The sequence below is a fragment of the Amaranthus tricolor genome, chromosome 3, assembly GCF_026212465.1.
Source record: "Amaranthus tricolor cultivar Red isolate AtriRed21 chromosome 3, ASM2621246v1, whole genome shotgun sequence".
Taxonomy (NCBI): domain Eukaryota; kingdom Viridiplantae; phylum Streptophyta; class Magnoliopsida; order Caryophyllales; family Amaranthaceae; genus Amaranthus; species Amaranthus tricolor.
The window spans coordinates 11,333,648-11,355,551 of NC_080049.1; the positions used below are offsets into that span (position 1 = coordinate 11,333,648).

The following is a 21,904-nucleotide window of genomic DNA, read 5'->3' on the forward strand; positions in this document are numbered from 1 at the left end:
TCCCTAAGAATGAAATTTTTTATTTTTCAGCATTTTTATTAGTATACTAGTATAAAAACTCGTGCAAAGCATGAAGTTGTTAGTAGAAAAATATAGTATATAAATATAAATTTTAGAATTTATAGTGTTTTTAATGAAAAAATTCTAGCTGTGAATATAAGTATAAATTAAAGTTCTCATATTTTTTAAGACAAATCTGAGTAATCATCCAACAATGTTATCATAATGATTCTTTATCATTCTCAAAATATTTTTTGATTATCATGTATCATTTGTTTCTTGATGTATTTTAGAAATTAAAATTTAAATGAATAATCTTTATTAATTAGCAAATACTTCAACATAAAAATGAAAACATACATTCCAAGAAAATTTAAAATAATATATCTAATTGTGATATAATATTCATATATTAAGGAATAAGTTAATGTTCATTTTGATAAGAATTATTTCATGTGGCAAATCTCTATTGAGAATGACATGTGAAATTTTACAATCTTTTTATTGGATTGTATGATATGATTGTAATATATACTACTCATATATTTGGGAATAAATTGATGTTTACTTTGATAACAATTATTTCATACGGCAAATCTTTATGAGAATGCCATGTGGATCAGATTTTAAATTAAGAAAATATTATTATATGATCAATCAACTATCAATTTATCATCTACTAAAATAATTTTATTTTTCAAGGCTCTTTAAAAATCACATTTTCAATTTTCCAAGCATTTTTATTAATATATGGAGTATAATATAATATCAAAATTTTCCAAGCATTTTTATTAATATATGGAGTATAATATAATATCAAACCTGTTTTTAACCAATTAGTTATCCAACTAAGTTTAAAAAAACCAAAAGTTTCGACTCGTCAAAGAATAAAACATCCAATAAGCAACATTTTTGTTTCTTAAATCAACGTTTTGCGACCGGGGAGACTTATCATCGAGTGCGAGTAAGGAGTAAGGTAGAAAAAACCCTAGACATCAACAACAGCAGCATCCGCAAGCAGCAACAATGGCGAACTACGATTTAACGCCGAGAATATCGCCGCATCTCGATCGCCATCTCGTATTTCCTTTACTTGAATTTCTTCAAGAACGTCAATTTTACCCTGAGGAACAACTTCTCAAGGCTAAGATCGAGCTTCTTAACAATACTAATATGGTCGATTATGCCATGGACATCCACAAGAGCCTTTACCGCCTTGATGATGTTCCTCAAGGTTTTCTTTTGAATTTTTTTTATTTTAGAGTCTTTTTTAAATTATGTTTATTTTTGATTTAATCGGAAATGTTTTGGAGTGTAGATATGGTGGATAGGAGAGTTGAAATAGTTGCGAGGTTGAAGGCATTGGAAGAAGGTGCTGCTCCTTTGGTTGCTTTTCTTCAGAGTGAGGATAAAGTTCAGGAATTACGTGCTGATAAACAGTATAATCTTCAAATGCTTAATGAACGTTATCAGGTTTTCTTCCTTTTTCTCTTGTCATCGTAAAACATTTTTTGAGAATTAATATTGATTTTATCTTTGAACGTATAATTAATACTTCCTCTGAAACCTTTTAGCTGCAAGTCACCGTGGCACAAAATTGAATTAAAGAATAGAAAAAGAAGAAATAGTTTCAAAAACTTAATCAACAATCAGAGAAAAGCGCTAGGTTATCATGGTTTGATTCATTTCAAAAAATTATTTTCTTCCTAAAAAGTGACAGAACGAAGTATGTTTTAACTAACTTAGATGATATTTGTCGTTATTGTTTCATTCTTATTTGTTTTATTGTCAAATGAGACATTGTTTCTGTGAAGAGGATATTTAAAATTTTCCCTGGAGACTTGGGTTTTGGAAAACACTATGAACAACAGCATTTTACTGGGAAGTATCCTCTTTGTATATTGTTTTCTGTTGGTCACTAGATTGTAATTTTGATGGGTTTAGATGGGGTGTAGCTCTAAGTAATGTGGCAGTGTGGACCTTCTATGGTCTTATTTGTATAACATGTTGCATTCTTTTGGCTTCTGTAATAATTAGTTTATAATCCTGTTTAATTATGTACATATGTGTTCCATTTATGTTGACGATTACTTTTTAAGATGAAGTGCAAGAAAATATTGTTTTTGCTTCATATACCCTTCTATGTATCATACACCAATGGACGACTCTATTTCCGTTTAGAGAGCTAGATGAGCATTAGTTCATGTCACTTGGGTTCCATTGCACCAAAGAACAAAATTAGAAGTACCTTTTTTTCGCTACTGCAATGAAACAAAGAAATGTAGAGCGAAAAGGTCTATAGACATTGTACCTCTTCTCCAAATGATATCTATTTATTCAACTTTATGAAATGTCTTCAATACTCTTGATTGTAAAAGCCGACCTTATGCTGTCCGATAGCCTTTCAATGGGAACTCAGCACCAAAGAACAAAATCTGAAGTATCTTTTCTTTCTCTTCCAAGCATCATGCAATTAAATAATGAAATGTAGAGACAAAAGGTCTTTAGACATTGTACCTCTTCCCAAATGATATCTTTATTTAATTTTATGAAATGTCTTCAATATCCTTGATTGTAAAAGCCAACCTTATGCTCTCCGATGGCTTTTCAATGGGAACTTGGCCCAAAGTTTTTCTTTTCAATGAGGACTAAATTGTACTTGGTTTACAAGTGAATTATTTGTTGGGATACTCTCGAGAATCGTCATGCTCTTAATCATGGGATAATTTAATCCTAAATTATTCCAAAATTGTCATTTAGTTCTATAAAAGTGAGTTACAATATATAGTGTACGAGCTTTTTTCCCAAGGATCTTTTTTACAAGGCAACAACATTTGAGAGAACTATGAAGTTGAAAATTACATCTAGTTTTATTAATCTAGATGGAAGTTGCAAATTACATCTAGTTTTATAAACACTTGATCTCATTTCATGTATTCTTTTGTTTATATGCCCTTGTTCTCTTGAGCCGTATCCCAACGAACAAAATTTATTGCCCTGAGAGAACTAAGTAGGAACTTTATGGCAGTTGAGCTTAGTTGGAAGGAAAGGAAAAAAAAATTGAAGGATCTTTTCTTCAAATTAGCAAATTTGTGTGGTTTTAGAGATCAAAACCTTTAGACATCCATTGTAGCTCTTCCCTAAATCATATCTATTACTATGATACTATGAAGTATCTCAATGCCCTTGGTTTTGAGGACTGTGGTCTCCAAAGGCGGATATGGGTTATCTGCCTTTAGTTTGCTTTTAAGTGATAACTCAATCTCACTCAACCTACAAGTGAGATCTTAGTTGGGGAACCTTTTAAGCTGTATTATTCTTAATCTAGCTTAAATTTAGGGACATTTAACTATATTCTTCTTTACTGGCATCAATAATTCATTATTTTTCTACTGATAATAGGTTGCAATGGTTGACCGTGAAAAACTTCCTCTTTAACTTTATTCTTTTTATTGAAGTTGCAAACTACTTGCAACACTTCCATATCTAGCTTTCACTTAATTCTTTCTCTTCCTAATGTGGAATTTATATGCCCTTGAATATCTTAATTGCCGTGAGAGTGCTAAGTGTGCCATTATTTATGACAATATGTCATTTGACTTGTCTAGTTTTAATAGGAGGCAAGGAACCTTAAAGCGCTAGGAGTCCCAAAAAATCTAGGCTCTAGGTGCCAGACAAAAGCCCTAGCCTTTGAGTATGAGGCAACCTTAATCTTAGAAAAATAAATTAAAAACACCCCAAAAAATTACAACAAAAAGTATAAAAAGGGAAATAAAGAAAAAGGAAGAAAAAAGAAATAAATCAGAAAAAGAATTGAACGTAAATAAAGAATAAGAAAAAGAAGAATAGAAAAAACATACACGGGCTTTGAAGATGAAGATCAAATTATTGCATCGTTTATCCAATCAAGGCGTCCAACCCATCCCCTGCCAAGGTGCTAGTCTAAGGTGCTCCTAGGCGAGTTTTCTCAAACTTAGGAACTTGTGTGAAAGACCTACTTCCTATCTTTGTTTTTGTCTTTTCTCCCACATTAGGAAGGATTGATTCCAGTGGTTGAAGCCCAAAATAAATTTTGAGCTTTTTTTATTTGTGTCTTATTGTGGCTAAGCAACTATATAGCATCTTTAGTGTGTAAAATATGGAAATCATTGTCGATCTAAGAAAAAGGAAGAAAAGAGAATTACAGAAGAAAAAGAAGTGAACGTAAATAAGGAAAAAGAAAAAGAAGAATAGAGAAAATATACATGGGCTTTCAAGATGAAGATCAAAATATTATCCTTAGGAAATTGCTTCGTTTATCCAATCAAGGCCTCTAACCCATCCCCTGCCAAGGTGCTAGTATAAGGTGCTCCTAAGCGAGTTTTCTCTAACTTAGGAACTTGTGTGAAAGACCTACTTCCTATCTTGGTTTTTGTCTTTTCTCCCACATTAGAAGGATTGATTCCGGTGGTTGAAGCCCAAAATAAAATTTTGAACTTTTTTTAGTTGTGTCTTATTGTGGCTAAGCAACTATATAGCATCTTTATTGTGTAAAATATGTTAATCATAGTGGATCTAAAGTGAAAATTGAAACAAAGTTCTTTGGTTGAGCCGTGAATTTTTGGTCTGTCATCTCATGGCCTTTACTTGTGACAAAGGGATAAGGGATTGTCAAATTTGGTGTTTGTTTATACAGTAATTTTAGTTTATTTATTTTTGGTTTGTTAAACCAATTGATTCTTATTTACCTTTGGTCCTTATGTAGGTCACTGGGAATATTCTTAGATTTCATTTTCGTTTGTATTCAGATAGGTCCAGAGCAGATTGAGGCATTGTATCAATATGCGAAATTCCAATTTGAATGTGGGAACTATTCTGGTGCAGCAGATTTTCTCTATCAGTACCGAGCTCTTTGCACAAACAGTGAACGACGCCTCAGTGCCTTGTGGGGAAAACTTGCAGCTGAAATTTTAATGCAAAACTGGGACATTGCTCTTGAGGAACTCAACCGTTTGAAAGAGATAATCGATTCTAAGGCATGCTCCAATGCTCTTATAAGTTTTTCTTTTTTCTTTTTTATGTGGGGGGGGTGAAAATAATTGGTTTTTTTTTTTTTTGTGTACATTTATGATATTTATTTGTTGCAGGCTTTCACATCACCTTTGAATCAGGTGCAAAGTAGAATATGGCTGATGCATTGGAGCTTATTCATCTTCTTTAACCATGATAATGGCAGGACACAAATAATTGACCTTTTTAATCAGGATAAGTAAGTCTCTCATTTGTACTTATTTTATATCTATTGTATTTCTGTTTCTTCCTTGGTATTCTGTGGCCTATTCTAGGTGGAATATTTTTCTTAAACATTCTTCTAAAACAGTGCACTCTTAGAGCGAGAAGTGGTTTTTTGCTCATTTTTTCCTTTCAAATGCAAGTCAATATAGTTATTTGTTGCTGTACACTGTAGTACTTGAAGTTTCTCTGCCTTCTGCATTTGTGGATTCCCTTTTTCCTTATATTACATTCATCAAATTTAAATTAAACATTTTTGGCAGATATCTCAATGCTATACAAACGAATGCTCCTCATCTTTTGCGTTATCTTGCAACTGCATTCATTGTCAACAAGAGAAGACAACCTCAATTCAAAGATTTCCTTAAGGTCATCCAGCTGGAGCAAAACTCATACAAAGATCCTATCACTGAATTTTTGGCTTGTGTTTCTGGCAACTATGACTTTGATGAGGCGCAAAAGAAGTTGAGGGAATGTGAAGACGTAAGAGTCTTTATGCTGTTCGACTATGCTTTTTTTATCGGGCTGTTTAGTCTTTCTTTTGCTATCTTTTTAGTGCTTCATGTGTTGGGATGATTTCCAGATGGAACATATGGATTCAACAATGCATAAGCTTATCAATTCTTTTGTCCTTGGTCAAAGTTTTGCTATGATCTTAGATTTCCTTTCATATAATAATAATAATTAGTGTTTATATTAACCCCACTGTCTACTAATTAGATGCAACTTCAATTTAACAAAATGCTTATTAGATGTCAAGAAGGAAAGCAAAATGTTTGTGCGTACTGTATACTGTGTACTCCTACTCTGCTATATTCATCGATTTTATCATTCATAAATGGTAAAGAGTGATTAATGACTGCAATTGTTGTCTACAGTAGGTTGTTTTATAGTAACAAGTAGGAGAGAATAGTGAATGCTAACTTGTTGGAAGTATGAGTAATTCCACTGGTTTGTTATTATTGCAGGGTCTTGATTAAACCAGACATACTTATCAGGAGTTATTTTTAGAATGTAAAATCTGGGATTTTTTTCTTAATTGTTTATCATTTTCTTGTTGAATCATAGACCTCAGGCAGATTAATTGTCTGAATACAATTTTTTGTCTTTTTCAATGGCTTGTATATTTTTGAAGTTTATATATATTACTATTTCACTCTTTGCACTTGATGTTTTCTCCAGGTCATATTAAATGATCCATTCCTTGGAAAACGAGTTGAGGAAGGCAATTATACAACTGTTCCGTTAAGGGATGAGTTCCTTGAAAATGCTCGCCTTTTCATTTGTGAAACGTATTGCAAGATACATCAGCGTATTGACATGGGGTATGTTTCTACTTTATGACCATCGTCTACATTTCAGGCGATAGTTACATCATGTTGCTCGAATTAATCCTCACAACGACCACATTTAGATCCATATTTCTTGTCTTTCCTCTCTAAAAAAAGGGCTATTCTTTTAGTTTCTGCCTACCTTGTTTTATCAGTAAGTTACTTCCAGGCTAGAATCATAAATATGCTGGTTGCAGCAACTAAAGCTACTGCTGGAAAGCCTTCTTTTCTGTAGTGAATTTGCTTGTGCAAGCATTTTAAGCATGATAAGCAGTTCTTATCAGTAATGTGGGTTCTTATTTTACTTGATTGGGGGTGGAATATAGGAACTATGGTTTCCTTAAGCTATATGTTATTTGCTTTTTAATTGAACTCAACGGAGAACAGCTTTTCCAACTTGGTTGCCTCCCTTGTAATTTTTCTTTACAATTGGTGTCCAGATTTTTTAAGATTGTTGCAACATTTGGTGAAACTTTATGTTGTGCCAAATATACTAATACCTTCCAAAACACGCAAATTTGTATGATGTTGTACTAATTTTTGAGCTCTTGAACAAGTTGAGTTCATGCCCTCATTTTGTGTGTTGGCAGTGTGCTTAGGGTTAGGTAATACAATTTGAATGCTTATTTATTTTATTCAACTATGAAATGAATGTCCAAAGCTCTTGTTGCAAAAATGTGTACTTTTATCCCTTTGTTTTTTTATGAAATATGTGGAGTACGATGAAGCCAAAAATATAAAGTAATAGTTTAGTTTTGAATTGTGATGGACCATAATAAAATGACTCATTAAATCAAGTGTTTCTTATTGTGTGAAGTTTCATATGATATGATGCTTTCTATAAAAGGTCAATTAGAAGCAACCTCTTTGATTACAAGGGCAAGTTTCGATACACCCAACCCCCGTACCCCACCTATGTGGAAGCATGGTAGAATTTTTTTTTTATATTATTGACAAGTTAGTAATTTTTTTGAAATTTTGTCATTTGTAAGAGCTCTTGTGGGAAAATTGAATTTAAGTTATGAAGAAGCTGAGAGGTGGATTTTGATGCTGATACGCACTTCTAAGCTTGATGCCAAGATTGATTCTAAGTCAGGAACCATAGTGATGGAGCCAAATTGCCCAAATGTGTATGAATATTTCCTCGACTATTTTGAGCTATCCTTCTATTTCTGCTGTAAGTAAATTAAGGGTGTAGTTTGTAATTTATGCTTTTTTATTGTTCTTCCAGGTATGAGCAGCTCATAGATCACACTAAAGCATTGTCAATGCGCACATACAAATTAGCCGGCCAACTTCTCGAACAAGGACACCCACAGGCAGCGCGATAGTTTTTCAACGTGGGAGTGCAGTGGTTGTTTGTACTGTTAGTTTCTGTGATAGTCGATTGTTGTAGGTGTAAGAGTTTGTAGGTCATAATTTCATTACGTTAATTTCCTATCTAAACAATTACGTGCTTGATTTTAGAGATTAGAAATTCGACAGGATGTACGGAGCGTTTTTGTTAACTTGATTTGGTTCAGTTTTGATATCTTCAAAATCTGCTATACGTTGCAGGTTTCAAATAGTATATTTGTATTCGAAATTCTGATGGTACCAGATTATTTGATAGAGGAAAGCTAGTTTGGTCACGTGCAATGCATGTGAGTCTTCAAAATTGAGTTAGTTTGAGTTAGTTAAATGTTGTTAGTTGTAGTTTTGGCGGGAAGAATAATAATTTTGTTATTTTGTTTTACTCATTGCTTATACTTGATATGTAAGATACAATTTTGTAATATGAGGATATCAATAATACAGTAGTCATTCTTCCTATCTTTCCCTCTTTCTGCTCTAACTTTCTACCTCTCCATTTCTCTATTTCTTTTCTATTTTTTGTTCTCTAATTTGATTAGTAATTAGAATTTAGTTGATGATCTTTGCATGATTACCTTTGAACTGCATTATTGGTATCAGAGCCAATTTGTTTCTCTCACTCTCTATTCTTGCATAACATTTACATACTACCTGTCTACACAAAGTTCTAAAAGGGAAGTATAGACTGATGTGGAAGTGTAATGGGACCGTTTTAGAATGTATGAGTTAGCTTAAGAACAAGCTCAACAAGGAACGAAACAAGAGAACATCCACGCAGCTTAGAAACTTATTCTAGATTGGATGGTTTCTTTGAGCAGCAAAAATTCACTAAGTATTTTAAACTCTCAAAGCTTTTACTCTCAAACACTAAGTAATAAGAATAAAAGGGGCGTGCAACACAAAGTAAGCACAAAGAAATTCACAAAGAAAATCAGAATTTTGTTTTCAATCTCACTTGCCTAAAATGCATGGCAATGAGTTCCTTTTATACTAAAAATAATGCAAGTGTTACAAGTCTTCAAGGAGCCTTTCAACTTCCCTCAAGGAACCTTTTAACTTTCCCTTCAAGGAACCTTTTAACTTTCCCTCTTACAAAAATCAGAAAACAAAGCATTAAACAAAAACTAGAATTAAGCCTTTTTAATGTTAAGCATTTAAGGCTAATAATGACCGTTTATTAATATCTATTTAAACAGCAAATTAAGGCTAATTAAGCTACTTTGAACCGTCCATATTCTTCTAAAAAATACTCTTGCATTTCTCCTAAAAAAAACTCCCATTTAAGCATTAAAGCTAGAATTCAAGTTGCTGCTTGTATACAACTTCCCATTTAAGGCAATTGTGCCTTATTCAACTTCCCCTTTAAGGCAAGTAATAAAGGATTGCCTTGAAGAGAATCCCACGAAATTAGCAGCCATTTTCTTGACATTTGAGTGGCTAAGTAAAGCATGGACCGTAGCTTGTGTTGTAGGAACCGTAACTTGATGATCTTGGACTTTGTGGACTGAATTTTCATCATTCTCCCCCTCTTCAAAGAAGTTTGCCCTCAAACTCTCATCTTCAAGGTATGGAGACAAATCACCCACATTGAAAGTTGCACCTTTCTTCAAGAGCTCCGTTAAAGGCGCCATAAGAGTGGAAAAGTTCTTGATGAAGACTCGATAAAATGAAGCTAGTCCATGAAAAGTTCTAACCTCATGAACATCTTTGGGTACATTCCATGTTGAGATAGCTTTCACTTTCTCCGGATCAACCTGTACTCCTTCACTCATTCATGAGTCTCACGAACAAACTAGGAGCATTGCAAAGTCCAAATGGCATGACAAGCCATTCATATAGACCTTGCTTTGTCTTGAAAGCAGTCTTCTATTCATCTCCTTCACGAATTCTCATTTGATGATAACCACTTCGCAAGTCAATTTTGCTAAAAACTGTGGCTCCACTTAATTCATCAAGCATGTCTTGTAGCCTTGGCATGGGAAATCTGTATTTAATAGTTATGTTGTTGATGGCACGACTATCAATACACATCCTCCAAGTTCCTTCTTTCTTTGGCACCAAAAGGGCAGGCACCGCAAATGGACTAAGGCTTTCACGCACATAGCCCTTTTCCATGAGTTCTTCAACTTGTCTTTGCAACTCCTTAGCTTGCTCGGGATTGCATCTATAGGCGGCCTTGTTTGGTAATGAGGCTCCCGGTACCAAATCAATTGCATGTTCAATACCACGAAATGGAGGCAACCCTTTAGGCAAATCATCGGGAAACACATCTACAAATTCTTTAAGCAAGTTTCTCAACGGAATAGAGTTAGTCACATGATAAACATCATCAACAATGGGCTTTACAATAAGCGGAAACCCTCCTCCCTCTATCACGCATTCTTCCTCAAACTCCTTCCTAGACATAAGGAAGTTTGGTTTCTTTTCCACCATAGGTTCAACCTTAGGGGGCAAAGGTAACAACCTAATCTTCTTTCCTAATTTGGTAGTGACCGTATAGACATTAGAAACACCATCATGAATAGCTTTTCTATCAAATTGCCATGGTCTACCAAGCAAAATATGACACGCACTCATAGGTAAAACATCACACCAACGTTCATCATAAAAATTTCCTATAGTGAATGAAACTAGTGCTTGTTTCTTAACCTTTAAACCGGTGTCATTATCCAGCCAATTTAACTTGTAAGGTTTAGCATGATTTCGTGTAGGTAATTTAAGCTTACTTACAAGTTCAGTTGAGGCCACATCCGTGCATGATCCTCCATCAACAATCACATCAAAAACCTTGTCTTGAACCTTGAATCTAGTATGAAAAAGGTTCTCTCGTTGTTGCATATCTTTGAGAGGTTCGGAATGTAGAAGTCTTCTCACAACACCACATAATGGAGCGTCATTTTCTTCAGCACCATATTCCTCATATTCCTCCTCCTCTTCCTCTTCTTCGGAACCCCACTCTCCTTCTTGAATAGTAAGTGTATTCCGTTTTGGACATTTACTAGCAATATGTCCTCTTTCATGACACTTGTAACAAGTTCTTTTGGATGCATCTTGCTTGAAATCTGGTTTTCCTCCATAAGTTTTCGAAGGGTTAGTAGGAACAGTTGATTTAGAAGGGCTAGGAAAAGAATCAACTTTTCCCGCGGAAGAGAACGCTCTAAAAGGGGGTCTTAGACCATTCTTTGGTTTCTCCTCTTTGTTTTGTGCTTCAAACTTCCTAGCAGCCTTCACAACCTCATCATAAGCGGAATAAGGTAGAAGATCCACCTTATTAGAGATTGGTTTAGAAAGCCCCTTTGTGAAACGCGCAATTTTGAGTGGTTCCTTCTCTTGTATGTCACACACCAAGCTAAGCTTCTCAAACTCACGTACATATTCATCAATATTACGCTCACCTTGATTTAGGCGAGTTAATTTGACATATTGATCCTGCACATATTCACGTGGGACCCAACGTTGCTCCATTTTCTTCTTGAGTTTTTCCCAAGATGCAATCTTTTTTTTCCCTTCTCTCCTTCTCTTGGCTTTGAGGTTATCATACCAAAGCCCAGCAAGTTTTGTCAATTTAAGAGTCGCCATTTTACAACTCTTATCATCATCATACTTTTTATACTCAAAAATATTCTCTAATCTTTGTACCCAATCATAAAAAACCTCCGGATCACTAGAACCATCAAATTCAGGAAGGTCTAGTTTGAAACTTCTATCTTCTTGATTGTTACGAAAATGGGACTCGCCATGGGTGGGAGTGGAATTCTCTAATTCCTCTACCCTTCTACCCACTCTAAGCAACGTCTCTCCAATGGCATCCATCCTTGTTTCATGCCTCTTCATTCCATCGTGCATTACATGAAGTTGATCCACGATTACTTTTAACATTTCGACATTAGACTGATTATAACCCATGCTGCGTATTAACGAGTGTAATCTCGTTCAACACGATTTGGCTCTGATACCAACTGATGTGGAAGTGTAATAGGACCGTTTTAGAATGTATGAGTTAGCTTAAGAACAAGCTCAACAAGGAACGAAACAAGAGAACACCCACGCAACTTAGAAACTTATTCTAGATTGGATGGTTTCTTTGAGCAGCAAAAATTCACTAAGTATTTTAAACTCTCAAAGCTTTTACTCTCAAACACTAAGTAATAAGAATAAAAGGGGCGTGCAACACAAAGTAAGCACAAAGAAATTCACAAAGAAAATCAGAATTTTGTTTTCAATCTCACTTGCCTAAAATGCATGGCAATGAGTTCCTTTTATACTAAAAATAATGCAAGTGTTACAAGTCTTCAAGGAGCCTTTCAACTTCCCTCAAGGAACCTTTTAACTTTCCCTTCAAGGAACCTTTTAACTTTCCCTCTTACAAAAATCAGAAAACAAAGCATTAAACAAAAACTAGAATTAAGCCTTTTTAATGTTAAGCATTTAAGGCTAATAATGACCGTTTATTAATATCTATTTAAACAGCAAATTAAGGCTAATTAAGCTACTTTGAACCGTCCATATTCTTCTAAAAAATACTCTTGCATTTCTCCTAAAAAAAACTCCCATTTAAGCATTAAAGCTAGAATTCAAGTTGCTGCTTGTATACAACTTCCCATTTAAGGCAATTGTGCCTTATTCAACTTCCCATTTAAGGCAAGTAATAAAGGATTGCCTTGAAGAGAATCCCACGAAATTAGCAGCCATTTTCTTGACATTTGAGTGGCTAAGTAAAGCATGGACCGTAGCTTGTGTTGTAGGAACCGTAACTTGATGATCTTGGACTTTGTGGACTGAATTTTCATCAGAAGTATAGATTCTGAAATTTCAAGATTTCACTGCTTTTTGATTTTTTTTTCCTTCAAGAACAGGCTGGATTAAGAGTCTCTTGTCATTAAGGCTTGCGACAATTACTCGCAAATCATCAGCCATGGAGGAACATGTAAAGAACCTTGAGAAGAAGCTAGAAGATGAAGCAAAGCAAATACAAGTGTTGATGCAAATGATCACTGAGTTAAAAGAAAGCAATCAGAATTCTAATCAGACTTCTTCTGGACGTTTCAATAATGAAGCCAACTCTATAAGGCCTTAGGGTATGATTCTCAAACTCACTTTTCCTGGCTTTGATGGTACTAATCCTAGGATGTGGATAAAGAAATGTAATAGATATTTTAATCTATGCAAAATTGCTGATGAGGCAAAAGTGGAACTTACTTCTTTGTACATGGTTGATAAGGCTAAGATATGTGTGTCTAATTACCTGTCAACTTCTTTGTACATGGTTGATAAGGCTAAGATATGTGTGTCTAATTACCTGTCTAATAGAAAACATGTGGATTGGGAAGATTTTAAGTTTGATTTGGTTGCTAGATTTAAAGACACCACTAGTGCCAATGTTGTTGAAAAATTTAACAAGTAGTATAATAATGCATCATTGGAAGAATATGTTGATTCCTTTGAACAATGCAAGTTTGATTTGTTCCAAAATGGGCATGGGTTGTTTGAAGAATATTTGTTAGAAAGCTTTATTGGTGGATTAAAAGAAGAGGTGAAACCCTTTTTCAAAGCCTTTAACCCCACAACAAAAGATGCCATTAATTATGCTAGGTTACAAGTGGAACAATTAGCATATACATAAAAAATGATGGCTAAGACTTTCCAAAATAAGCCTTCCTTTACCTCTAAACCAGTATCCTCTTATCAAAACAGGAACTTTTTTCACCCAAATGCAAATAAACCACCCTTTCTTCGCACTCCATCTAATCAATCTCAAACCAAATACCCACAAAAACCTTACCCTCATGTTCCTGCAGATGTGAAAGCAGAAAAGATTGCAAAAGGGTTGTGTTATTTATGTGATCAGAAATATGATAAGAATCATAAGTGTAACTTTAGGGGATCTCAAATTTTTATTGTTGAAATTGAGGGGTATGATGAAGATGAATCAGAAAATGATGTGCCAGAGTTGGAAGAGGGAGCAGATATAGCCTTAATATCAATAGAACCTTGCATATCAATCAATGCACTAACAGGTAAACAAACTTTTCAGACTATAAGGGTCATTGGCATGGTGGGAAATACAAAAATTCATATCCTTATTGATTTAGGAAGTACCCATAACTTCTTGGAGATGGTAACCACATTGCATGCCAACACAAGTGCACCCAATTTCATTGGAGTATGAATAAGCAAGATTTTAAAGGTGAAGTGTTACTAATTCTTTTAGGGGGATGTGATATGGTGTTAGGAATACAGTGGTTGAGGACCTTGGGAGAGATTTAGTAGGATTTTGACAAACTTCTTATGCAGTTTTATGTGAATGGAACTGTGTTTACATTGAAAGGTACTCCCTCTAAGAAAGTACAAGTGTTAGAACTTCAACCTAGTAGAAAGATAATGGAAAATGCAGCTCAGTTATGTTACTTGCAAGTCAGGGAAATTTCAAATGAGCAGCTAGTACCTCATCAGTTTAATGCATTTGAAGAATGTGATGAATTACAAAAACTCAAGGCAGAATTCAAGGATATATTTGATGATCTAGTAGACATGCCACCATCCAGGGGGGTCTTTGATCACAGAATTCCCTTATTACCTAATGCAACTCCAGTCAACATTAGACCCTACAGGGCTAAAGGTACCCTCTTAAGTAAAAGGATATAATTGAGCAACTTATTCAAGAAATGTTGGATAGGGGAGTTATACAAGGTAGCTGCAGTCCTTTTGGTTCCCCTGTTGTGTTGGTTGGCAAAAAAGATGGTACTTGGAGATTATGCATTGACTACAGGGATTTGAATAAGAAAACAGTCAAAGACAAATATCCTATTCCAGTAGTTGAAGAGTTGATTGATGAATTAGCTGGAGCAAAAGTTTTTACCAAGCTAGACTTGAAGTCTGGATATTATCAACTCAGATAGCACCCAGATGATATTTTTAAACTACATTCAAGACACACTTAGGGCATTATGAATTTTTGGTTATGCCATTTGGCCTGACCAATGCACCTACTTTATTTCAGAATTGGATGAATGGGGTCTTCAAGCCTTTCTTGAGAAAGTTTGTTCTAGTATTTTTTGATGATGTGCTTATCTATAGTGATTCTTTACAGAATCATTGGCAGCACTTAGAAGCTGTCTTTACCACTATGAGGCAACACCAAATGTATCTTAAAGAGAGCAAGTGTTCTTTTGCTCAGCCCAAGGTTGAGTACCTTAGTCAATTCATTTCTGCAGAGGGAGTAGAGACAGATCCTAGAAAGATAGAAGTAATTTCCAAGTGGTCTGTCCCAAAGACTATTAAGGAGTTAAGAAGTTTTCTTGGGCTCACTAGATACTACAGAAAATTCATTCCAAGATATGCCACTATTAGCAAGCCTGTCACTGATCTCTTAAAGAAAGGTGCTTTTTCTTGGAATGAACAGGCTAAAAATGCCTTCCATCAATTAAAAGAAGCACTTGTACAAACTTCTATGTTAGCTTTTCCTAATTTCTCAAAACAATTCATAGTGGAAACTGATGCCTGAAATTATGGTATAGGACCTGTGCTTATGCAAGAGGGAAGACCCTTGGCTTATATAAGCAGATCATTGGGTCCAAAGTGGCAACGACTATCTGTTTATGAAAAAGAGTTCTTGGCTATTGTACATGCAGTAAGAAAATGGGAGCAATACTTGATTGGTGGTCAACTTCCTCATCAAAACTAATCAGAAAAGCCTCAAGTGGTTACTGCAGCAGAAGATATCTACTCCTTTCCAACAATTTTTGTTATCAAAGCTCATGGGGTTTAACTATGATATACACTATAGGAAGGGCAAGGAGAATGTAGCTGCTGATGCATTATCTAGGGTACCAGGTTCCGAACTTCTTTATATGGCTATATCTGTGATTGACACAAACTTGGTATCAATGATTAAGAACAATTATGCTCTTGATAATAGCTTGATTGCAATTGTTGAAGAATTGCAAGATGTGCTTCAGTTTGCTGGTTATGAGCTCAGAGGAGGATTACTAAGGAAAAAGAACAAATTGTCATTGGTCTAGATGAACAACTCAGGGCAAAAGTAATCTCTTGGCAACATGCATCTTCTAAAGGGGGTCATTCTGGTAGGGACATAACAACAAGAAGATTGAAGGGCCTTTTCAATTGGAAAGGTTTGCCTAAGCATGTTAGGCAGTTTATCAAGAAATGTACTGTTTGTCAATCTTATAAGCCTGATAATGTAGCATATCCAGGGTTGCTGCAACCTTTGCCAATACCAGATCAAGTATGGTTTGACATTTCTATGGACTTCATTACAGGGCTTCCAAAGTCTATGGGGAAATATGTAATTTTTGTAGTAGTGGATAGGCTGAGCAAATATGCTCACTTCATGGCATTGTCACATCCTTTGACTGTAGTTGAGGTAGCACAAACATACTTAGACAATGTGTTTAAGCTTCATGGGTGGCCAAAGAGTATAGTTAGTGACAGAGATTCTGTTTTTCTCAATTTATTTGGTGAAACTTATTCTCTCTTCATGGTACTGAATTCTTGATGTCTTTTGCCTATCACCCTCAAACAGATGGGCAATCAGAGGTAGTTAATAGGTGCTTGGAAACATATCTTGGATGCATGTGTAGAGATCATCCAAAAGAGTAGAGCCTTTGGTTACCATTAGCTGAGTGGTGGTACAACACTCATTGCCACAATGCCATACAGTTGACACCTTATGAGGTGGTTTATAACCAACCTCCCCCTTTTCATCTACCTTACTTGCCTGGGGACTCAACTAATGCATCAATAGATAGAAGCTTACAAAGGAGGAAGGTATGATAAGAGACTTAAAGTTTCATTTGACTAGAGCTCAGACTTGAATGAAACACAAGCTAATTTACATAGGTCAGAGAGACATTTCCTTGTTGGAGATTGGGTACGGATCAAGCTTCAACCTTACAGGCAGTCTTCAGCTCGTTCTAAGAGGAGTCAGAAACTCTCCCCTAAGTATTTTGGTCCTTTCAAAGTCGTTGACAAGATTGGTCAGGTGGCTTATAAATTGTCTTTGCCCCCTGAATCTAAGATACATAATGTTGTCCATGTATCTCAACTGAAGAAATTTTCTAGCACATTACCTATAGCTGCTCATATTCCATCTTGGCTACAAGGTTCTACTAATGTTGAGACTATGCAACCTAGAGTTATAGCAAATAGGAGAATCAACAAAAGGAAAAATGCAGCTGTGGTGTAGTACTTGCTTCAATGGGAAGGATTTGCTGATCATGAATCATCTTGGGAGGATGCAGTGACTTTTGAGGCCAAAATTTCTGATTTTAAGCGTACTCAGACTTGAGGACAAGTCTGTTTAAGGGGGAGGGTACGGGGGTGTTGGATTTTGAGCTACGGGGGTAATGGGCTCGAGTGTTGGCTCAGGTGTTACCTCAACAATCGTTTTTGCCAAGTCTACAGTGGGTGCTCCCATCTTCTGCAAAATGAATGCAACTTTATCGAGAACGTCCTTTGTAATTTCCCTTCTAAGGGTCGCTACTTCTTTAGGTGGCATCGTTCTTGATTGAGTAGCGACACACTCTTTGCCGAAGGCCTTCTTTAACCCCACGCGGACCCCTTCTTTTCCGACTACCTGCCCTTTATGGTCTTTCATTAAGACCATATGCAATGCATCAACATTGACTCTAGGGGTGAACTCCCCCGTTGCTTCTTTTTCCTTCCCGCCCATCTGTTCAAATAAAAAGTGACATATATAAAACAAATCAAGCATATAATTAATAATTTCAAAACTCACTACAGCATCAACAACCTTCTTCATTCCCAGATCAGTAATGGTAAATTTACCACTTGAATCTCGGGAATGAAGTTTGCAGTACAAATCTCATACTCGATCTACAACAAGAGTATTCACAGATGCAGAGGTAGTCATAAATGAGGTCGTGAGACTCTGATTGGGTTAATCAATAGAAATCAAATGTCATATATTAGTTTGATGATTGAATCAAAAGAAGTAAAATTAAATGAAAAGCTATAACATAATGGAATACTTACAACTTTTATGGGAGTTATTTTTTTGGCAACAAACGCTTCCCATTCATTCTTCGATATATGACCCCATATTGCATAGGGCATCTTTGCAGGTGCTTGGTCTCTACCTTCGTTTCCCGTTTTGACCTTCTTGGTCTTACAGGCACGTTTTTTGGTGGTCCAGCCAGTTACAAGCTTGGATTTGAAGTCTCTGAATGTTTCAGCAACAGCTGAAAGAAAAACATTCTTCTTCTCTTCATCATTCTCAATGTGAAAAAGATTCTACAAAAAAGAAAAATTATATATTTATTAGTGTCAATTAAATTAATTTTAAAATTAAACTTAATGAATAAAAATAGTAAAGTTTTTTACCACAATATCATCCCATAGAGAGTTCTTCAAACCCTCTACACCTCATTCCATACGTACAATATGAAAATCTTACGGATACATATGTCGATTTGTTTTCTATATTGCCTATGCCATTTGCCACATAGTTGACCTAATGCATTGTATTCCAAGTGCATGGGTTCTGTGACTTTGAGGCTTTTCGTAGGACCTCGTCCTTTTCTCTTTTTAGAACCAACGCTAGTAGTGGTAGTGGGAACATCCGTTGATACTATTTCTATCTTTGAGGGATATAGTGGGGCGTTTTTAGCCATATTCTCGTGTCTAACGTATGGGTCGTTTTCCTAACTCATCTCCACTCCCTCCATCGTCTCATCAACACGATCTACATCCTCATCGATATTCTCTTCATCTGTCTCATATCCATCAACACGATCTACTACATCCTCATTGACATCCACATTATTGACATCCTCAACAACACTTTTTTCTTTGTAAACTCCCTCCTCACCATGCCAAACCCAAACATGATTTTAAGGCCTAAATCCACGTCGAAGTATGTGCTCCCTAATGATATCAACACTATCTACCTTTGATACATTGTCACACTTGACACATGGGCAATAAAAACCAACTCCGATCCCCCGTCTTAACTTGATGTTAAACGACAATACTACAAAATTCTAATATGCCATCAATAATTTCTAACGATTCAATGCTTCCATACATCCAAGCACGATCTTTTGTCATCTTAAGTATGATTAATTAATTCAAAACAAAATTAATAATCATTTTTAACATATATACTTAAACCTAATTAACCATAAAACTAAGTAAAAATCATTCATTTAACCCTAATTTACAATAATTAACCTTCATAATCTATAAATTGTTCATAAAATATGTATATTATATTCTGATAACAATATTGATTCAACCCTAATTAACCCTAATAGTAATACAACACTCATTGAACCTTAATTAACCTTCATATTCTTTAAATTTTTCAAATTATTTTTATTCTAATAACCAAAAATACGTATAAATCAAAATAATTAACAACCAAATAATATAAACTTGGACAAATGTAATACTAACAACTACATCCATAAATAAAATCACATTTAAAATCACATTCATAAATAAAATTACATTCATAAATAAAACAACATCATTTAACCCTAAAAATTTGAAAAGCAATAAAAATTGGTATCTAAAGAATTACCTTGTGTATCTACATGAAGAATAGTTACAATGTGACCTACAATGACATAACAAAAACAAAATTAGTAAGTACAACCATTTTTTCAAAAAAAAGTAAAAAAAAAAATCAAAAACACCAAAACCACCATGAAATGGACGTTACCTTAATAGTTTCGTGGGTTGAAAGCAAATTTCGATGAAGGACAGTAGAAAGAAGCAAATTTCAAACAATTTCGTGGGTGAGTTTTTAAGAAATTTTGTGGGTTTGAAATAGTAGCACGAAGAAAAAGAAGAAGAAGAGCAAGACATACGTGGGTTTCGTGGGTTTTTAAAGGAAGCAACAGTCGTATGGGAACGAAACAGTAGCAAATTCGTGGTTTCAAATGGCAAATGGCAAGAAGAAAAAGAACAAGACAGTCGTATGTTGAAGACGAAGATACAGTCGCGAATGAAACAGTGGGAATGAAAATACTCATGAAATTGTGTACATGAGGGGCGCGTTGACCGCAGCATATGTCACGCAGCAAATAAGATTTTTTCCACTAGTAATTATACTCATTTTACTTATAAACATTATGGAACTGAACCTCCATAAAAAATTTAAATAAATAAAATTGTGAGTTTAAAATAATGTTGATAATTTTCAATCTTTATTTAATAACATTATTAGATTTTCAAATTCTTGTTTAACATCACCTTTAGATTAAAATTTACTTTTAATGAATCCTTGATGATAAACCTTTAAATTTATTCATGTTGTGAACTTTGTACCATTTCATATATAAACACATTTATATAAACTTGGGTAAAATAAACATATGACAAAATAATATTACCCATATAAAAATTTATATGTTCAAATATAAAAAACATTGGTAATAAACCAACAATGAATAAATAATAAAAAAACTAACTTGAATGCACAATTTCATAGAAATAATTCAACACATGAAACAAAATAATGCAACATAAACTTTTGTTAAGAACAACATAGCAAAAATATACTTTATACTTCAATCAACTTTATTGTTAACTAATTATGAATCATGCAACCTTTTAAATCCATTTACTCAAAAGGTGAAACACACATCAACAAGAAATCATTATTGAAATTGGTCAAAAGATAACCAATCAAAACCAACACATAATGCTTAACTTGCATAATAAAATTTATCTTGTCATACCAAACATGCAAAAACCCAAATATTTAACATATTACCATTAATGAACTATTAATGCACTTATTAAAATAATTAATCTTGATAATAACACTTATAATCTTTCTATAAAATAAAACATGACACAAAATAATACTACAAGATAATTAAATATGTTAAAAATAACAATGAACTTTTATCATCGTATAATGCATCAAAGAATATTTGTCAAAACAAAATAAAGCATAATCTATCCATATTTGATGATAATATTAATTATCATAAAATAATTGTAAGTTACTTATACTTCCAACCATCAAATTTCTTTGATAAATAAAATGGAGTATCATCATTTACATCAAATGATAAACATGACCAAATAACCATGATCACTTACTTTATCAATTTCCATGGATATGAAACTTACTTAAACATGTAACATATTATACTTCTCTATCATCATAAAATTAATAAACATATAAATTAACATAGAGAACTTAATAAATTTTACTTAATGTAAATAGTAGTAAAGATCTTACTTGACTTGTAGATTTTATCAACACTTACATACTTGAGAAATATCATTTCTACCATGTAACTTTGTCCATCTTTCTTACATAACTTGATCAAAACAAGAAACAATGCATCCTTTCATGAACCAACGTGTCTCTTTATCGAACCAATGCACCCTTTAAATAATCTCTACGATTATCTCATCACCAGATCATGGTGTCATTTTCATATAAGCAAACTTTAAAACTTTCCCAACAAATTTGTCAAATTTTGACAAAGTTTGTGGTTAAAACTTTAAAACTTGTCATACTTACTTTAGAAAGATGATGTTTTAGATTGTTGTAATTTGTGACTTTCAATTAATAACTAAACTTATAGCTTAGTAGGTTACCAAAACATATGACAAGTTCAAACTTTTACTTAACATACACCAAATGTGAACTTCATCATCGGGAATCACCATATATCGAACATAGTAACAAGAAGATTTTTTATGCGACTTGATATAAATTCTAGGCGAGACTCTCATCCTAAAACATCATTTTCTCCCTAGTACGGTGCTTGGAATGTATACCGCAAATATGTTTTGAGATACAAAGAATTTTACTAAATTCCAAGCACAAGAAAATTAGAACGACATGAGAAAACTTAAATGGAAGAAGAAACAAAAATTTACAATCGAGGATTGCAAGTTCTATATGTAAAGTGCTATAGAGGAGAAGAATTCAGAAAATGCAT

At 34.2% G+C, this 21,904-nt stretch overlaps 2 protein-coding genes across 4 annotated transcripts; one reads left to right on the plus strand and one right to left on the minus strand.

Annotated features, from left to right (window-relative positions):
- Nucleotides 1-874: 874 nt before the first annotated feature.
- LOC130808216 (eukaryotic translation initiation factor 3 subunit E-like) lies at nucleotides 875-8,414 on the plus strand. Of its 3 annotated transcripts, none has more exons than XM_057673688.1 (8): nucleotides 875-1,234; nucleotides 1,319-1,473; nucleotides 4,788-5,015; nucleotides 5,127-5,248; nucleotides 5,535-5,754; nucleotides 6,454-6,596; nucleotides 7,595-7,732; nucleotides 7,834-8,414. In XM_057673688.1, the coding sequence occupies exons 1-8, from the start codon at nucleotides 1,027-1,029 to the stop codon at nucleotides 7,931-7,933; spliced, it is 1,314 nt and encodes a 437-aa protein (XP_057529671.1). In that variant the 5' UTR covers nucleotides 875-1,026; the 3' UTR covers nucleotides 7,934-8,414. The 3 variants fall into 3 exon arrangements, with proteins under 3 accessions (XP_057529671.1, XP_057529672.1, XP_057529673.1); XM_057673689.1 differs by having other exon boundaries at nucleotides 910-1,234; nucleotides 5,151-5,248; XM_057673690.1 differs by having other exon boundaries at nucleotides 928-1,080.
- LOC130808349 (uncharacterized) lies at nucleotides 8,073-11,861 on the minus strand. The gene is made up of 4 exons (XM_057673826.1): nucleotides 11,610-11,861; nucleotides 9,899-11,384; nucleotides 9,538-9,717; nucleotides 8,073-8,143 (listed from the first exon to the last, which is right to left on the minus strand). Exons 1-4 carry the CDS (start codon nucleotides 11,859-11,861, stop codon nucleotides 8,073-8,075), a joined length of 1,989 nt encoding a protein of 662 aa, XP_057529809.1.
- Between the last annotated feature and the right edge of the window lie 10,043 nt (nucleotides 11,862-21,904).